General features: G+C 39.8%; 1 protein-coding gene across 1 annotated transcript; it reads right to left on the bottom strand.

Annotated features, from left to right (window-relative positions):
• Positions 1 to 870: 870 nt before the first annotated feature.
• Positions 871 to 4,988, bottom strand: LOC310692507 (vomeronasal type-2 receptor 26-like; the record flags this gene model as incomplete). The annotated part of the gene is made up of 4 exons (XM_083473453.1): positions 871 to 1,772; positions 2,569 to 2,695; positions 4,190 to 4,417; positions 4,722 to 4,988. The coding sequence occupies 4 exons, from the start codon at positions 4,986 to 4,988 to the stop codon at positions 871 to 873; spliced, it is 1,524 nt and encodes a 507-aa protein (XP_083329579.1).
• Positions 4,989 to 5,623: the final 635 nt, after the last annotated feature.

The following is a 5,623-nucleotide window of genomic DNA, read 5'->3' as shown; positions in this document are numbered from 1 at the left end:
TCATAAGACAAGAAACTTATACTCTTAGGGATACACAAGTGATATGTAATTTGCCTTTACATTTTGTATACATACAACACCAGCCAAAAATCACAGTTCTCATAGCAACCTACACTAAGAACAACTACAATAGTAATTAAATTATACATCAATTTGTGCTTGTTTTTAAAAAGATAGCTCCTCACGCAAGCTCTTCAAACAATGTTGGTGGGGGTTCTTCATTGAATGTTATTGATTCAGAGATGATGAAGGTCTGAGAAGCAATTGCTCCAATGATTAGGTCTCCCTTCTGATGATACTCATGAAGTGGATAGTGTGGATCATCAACCATGCATTTAATGATGTGAGCTTTGCACACCATGGGTGGAAGTAGTACAAGAAGTGTAGCCAGCAATGATATCATTCTGAGTACCAAACTTTGAATGCTGCATGGTTTATATCTATATCATCCTATTGGTTATTCTAGTGGTCACTGCAAATGTGTATGTGCTGGATAGCAGCAAAGTTAATTACAGTCCTTTTGGTAATTGAAAAGGAAGTGAATTACCAATTAAAAGTTGGGCTTTCCCTGTGGAATTGCTAAGAAAACATGTTTGTTATATTAAAACAGCATTTCTCATTTATTTAGTTAGACAACAAGGGACAATGTGGAGATGGCTCAGACGGTAGAGCATGAGACTATTAATCTCAGGGTCATGGGTTTGAGCCCCACATTGAGCTAGTTTTCATGAATCATTGGAAAGCATCATATGCCATTTTGAATAAAGGTGCTAGACAAACCATTCCAAACTGTACTGTTTTGGATACTTCTGGAGTTATCAAACCTTTATACAGCAGATCATTAAAAAATGACAGAGATCTGTACAATTTTCATGTTTTCCTTCTTATTAGCAGATCCCTGCTGTTCAGCTCAGGCCTCAACACAATAATGTAATATTTTGGGGCAAAGATGCAACCCAGCAACCCAGCACTGGAGGCCAAGATAGAGAAGATCTCCACAGCCACCACATATTTTCCCTTCATGCTCAAGTAGGTTGGGACAAAAGAAAGCCAAACACTGCAAAATAGCAACATGCTGAAAGTGATAAACTTGGCCTCGTTGAAACTATCAGGCAATTTTCTTGCAAAAAAAGCCACAGTGAAGCTCACAAGAGCCAGAAAGCCCATGTAGCCCAAAACACAGTAGAACATAGCCACAGACCCCTCATTACACTCTAATACAATTTCTCCAGCCACTGAGTTCAAGTCAACATCAGGGAAAGGAGGAGAGATCACCAGCCACATAGTGCAGATGGCTGCTTGAATAATGGAGCAGGAAAGAACAACAGAGTTTGCCATTCCTTTCCCCACCCACTTCCTCATCCTGGATCCAGGCTTGGTAGCCATGAAAGCCAGAACCACTGTGATGGTTTTTGCTAACACACAGGAAACAGCCACTGAGAAGATTATGCCAAAAACAGTCTGTCGGAGCAGACATGTCACCACCTGAGGCTGGCCAATAAATAGCAATGCACAAATGAAACAGAGAAGGAGGGAAATGAGGAGAGTGTAGGTCAGGATCCAGTTGTTGGCTTTGACAATGGGAGTGTGATGGTGCTTCATAAATGTACCCAGCACAAGTGCTGTAATGAAAGCAAAGGAAAGAGCAAAAGAGGTTAAACTGATACCCAAAGGGTCTTCATAGGACAAGAAACTTGTACTCTTAGGAATACATAAATTCCTATTTCTGTTTGGATATTTTTTGTCTTCACACTTATAACAGTCAATCATATCTGAAAAAGAAAATATTTTGTATTAATCTCAAAAATACGATGTTTCCTCAACATACCGTAACTTTTCCTTCTTTTCTTTTTCTTATTCCATTTAAAAAACAAAGACAAAAAATGGTTTCATGAATATACAATTAAAATTTACAATTGTGAATGATGGAGTCCATCCTGCTTAGGCAGCCAATCAGAAGTACATAATTAACTGAGTGAAAATGCAGAAGGGTTGGAAATGCTTCCTGATTGACTTCACATTATCAAGAACTAACCAAGGGTTTCCAGTCAATATTCTGTAGCCCCCTTAATAAAGCATAATAGAGGGAATGTGTCACTGTATACTTATGTGTCTAGTAACCCACTCTTATTAATCAGTAAATTAAAAATAATTAAATCTTAGCAAACCTCTGTATGTGCAGATTGGAAGTTAGCTCTTTGCTGGATTTCTCAAAATATTATGACTCGATTTCCTGAAGCTTAAAGTTTTAAAATATACAGCTAAATAAGTTTTATGAATGTAAATGCACAATTGAAAAGAACTTGGATAGATACTGCTAAACACATATTGAGAGAAAATGCAGATTTACATACATTTTTAAGAGGATTTTTTTTAAAAAAAACATAATCAAATTAATGGAGCTGTGTGTAAAAATATGTTTACTAAAAGATTAGGTCCATTGCCACCCAAATCTTTCTACCAAGTTTCAAAAACTGGAAACAAGAACCTTGGTGAATATATTGTTTCCTGTGGATGTTTTTCTTTGTTTTAGGGAACCATATATAAATTTGTGCATATATTTCTTACCCTCCTGGGTTGTAATCTTCCCTTCTGGACATGGGGTGCAGTCATAGCAGCAAAATGGCGCCCCCTCTTTCACTTTCTTGCTAGAACCAGGATGACAACTGTCGGAGCATACAGATTTAGGCAGTGTCTAATTCAGAAATGAAAGAGAGAGAAAATGCGATTCTCAGAATAATAATAGCCATGATCCTCAAGTTTCTGAGACATTTTTGAAGTAGCAAAGGACAGTCCCTGCACTCATGATTGAGCCTCCCACCTGAGTGATATCTGTTGTGGGAGTGGCAGACGGTTCTCCAAAGAGAGCTTTTGTCAAGCACTTTAAGGTAATAGGCATACTTCTTTCTTAGCAGTTCAGGATCTCCACATTTCTTTTTAAGCAGACAGTGGGGGAGAAAGAAATATGCATTGTTACAGGAGAAGATCCTGCTCATTAGCTGATGAATGAATTAGCATATCATAGAAATGGAGAGTTGGAAGGGACCCAGGGGATCATCTAGTGCAGTGGTGTCCAAACTTTTTTCAAAGAGGGCCAGATTTGAAGGGCCATGGGGGCCGACCAAAGGGCCAACCAAAGTTGTTGACCTTTTTCAAAGAATGAAGTTCAGCTTTTTTAAAGGATTTTACCCAAGGAAATAAACTACCACAGGGGCCAGATTTAACTGACTGGTGAGCCGGATTAGGCTCCCAAAATGGACTTTGGACATGCCTGATCTAGTGCAACCCCCTGCCAATGCAGGAATATGCAGCTGTCCCATACAAGGATCGAACCTGCAACCTTGGCATTTTCAGCACTATACTTCAACCAACTGAGCTATCATGACCCCTGCCTTATATCAGCATAATTTCTCTGGAACTTCTTAAGTGCACTTGAAATGCCACAAGGGTATCAACATTGCCATTATAATTGCATTGCACATTCTGGAAAAATGTTCTTGTTGAAGAAATGATTTGTTTTCCCATGTTTATTGATCAGTCTGACTTGTTAACTAAGTGAAGATGCCTGTAGCCATGTAAAATAGATGGAATCGCTGAAAAGCATTTGAAAGAAGGCAGTCTCTTCTTTTAACATGATTGTTTGAAAGATCATTTATTGTAGCAGCTTGCTTCATTCAGCAGTTGTATTTTTATTCTTAAGTCAGTAGTAAGGGAGAGACGAGGCAGGCTGTTGAAGAATCCGGGGTCTTCCTGTCCTGCTGCAACCATCTCCCCTCCCCCCCTGGTCTCAGAACAAAAGAGAGATGAAGAGAGCAGAGCAGAGACAGGCAAGGTGATGAAGTATCAGATTGCTTGGGAAAGACCGGGGGGGGGCGACTGTGGGAAGATGGGGATCTTCAGTCCCTGCAACTGCCTCATAGGGGCTAGATCCAACAGGACTAGTTGCTGTGCACACTAGGCCTGGTCTCTTGAGCTATCTTGTTTCTTTTAATAAAGAGTTAACTTCATGGGCACCGTGTGAGTTATTGCTGACCTGCCGTTGACAACTGCTTCTGACAGTTGTACTATTCTCAATCCTAACAACAGCTAACAGTTTTAATAAGGGCTGAACAATGCTAAGCAAAATAACATCCAGGAGTGTTCATTCAAAATCGGAACTCTTCCCAAATGGCTGATGATTACCTCCTACCTGGTTAAACCAGTTATGCCATGTTATGATATCCTCACTGATAGCAAGTGCTTGGTCTGGAGGAACCTGGGGATCAATCTTCCCAACTTTCACTCTTTGAAAGGATTGATTTGAGAAAACAATCCAGTTGGTGACATCAAATCCAGCTACTATCTCCCCATTCTGGTCAAAGGAAATCTTGTCCCCAGCACTGTTGTTAAATGAGATACTTCTCAGAAATTGGTGGAGCTAGATTGAAAAGTAAATGGCAGTTCAGGAAGGAATAATGTTGCATTGCACAAACATAAGGATTTCACAAATATAGCCACATTATCCACATTATTATGTGGAGAAGAAAAATTATTTTAAAAACTGTAAAAAAACATCTTGATGAAGGTGGAATGAAAAACACAGACTAGAACTCAGCTGGAATAAAACTCATATTTTCATTTTCGCTGTAGATTTCTACTTCAGTTTTCAAACATTCCCTCTTCAGTGGTACACAGTGAAGAGGCAGGGCAAATAATGCGGATGAGGATGCTCAGTCCCTTACCTGCCACAGCTGTTGATTCTGAAGCTTCCGTTCTCCACAGCCTGCCATTGATCTGTGTTTGACTTGGGATGTAGACATGGCATGCAAAGCTTGGGCCACAACATAAACAGCATTGTAGATGTTGTAGCTGTGGCTGGTCATGCTCATTTCAAAAAAAGGACCAGGAAGATTCTCCAATCTCTCTTCCCCGGTGCAGATATCTCCTTCCACATTGCCAGTAACTTGATTTGTGAATACACAACCAAATGCCTGTTGCCAGAAGTCCATGATAAAACCATCTCCTTTTGAGCTAGAAGGGTTTTTGTTCTCAACAAATTTGTGAAATCCTGGTAGATCACAAGAATGAGCTGTGAAGGAGAGAGCCCCATGGAGTATGTTTGTATCCCAAGTCCTTTGATAAACAAATGATGTTAGCTCCATCTGGCCTGTCATAATCCACACTTTACCTTTTGGCTTACTTGACATTTGTTCTTGTTCTGACAGGTACGGCAACCATCTGAAAAAAGGCACAGCATACGATTCCCCATACACCACAACTGCATTGGCTTTGCTGTTAATTATATTATCATGAATTTTTGCCCCCTTGTTAAACAAAGCATTAACTTCTGTGATAAAAGTGAATTTCTGAGTTCTTTCAGTGAAGGCAAAACAAATACCACTCTGGGAGAAAAGTGGAACTACAGTTTGTACAAATCTATCTCCATATTCATCATTGCTGGTAAGGATCCCAATCCATGTCCACCTGAAATGCAGAAGGAAATAGAGAATCCCCTGATACTGGAGGTCTTCCTTGGGGCTCATCTGGTAGAAATAAAGTCCTGGAGTTTTATCATTCATCAGTGGTGCAGATCCATATATGAGCTAAATAGAAATGTGGGAATAGGAGAAAGTGACAGAAGTGA

The sequence above is a fragment of the Podarcis liolepis genome (assembly GCF_965112155.1).
Source record: "Podarcis liolepis genome assembly, chromosome: 13".
Lineage (NCBI taxonomy): Eukaryota > Metazoa > Chordata > Lepidosauria > Squamata > Lacertidae > Podarcis > Podarcis liolepis.
The sequence above is the reverse complement of the archived record's forward strand: the minus strand, read 5'-3'. Positions and strand labels throughout refer to the sequence as shown.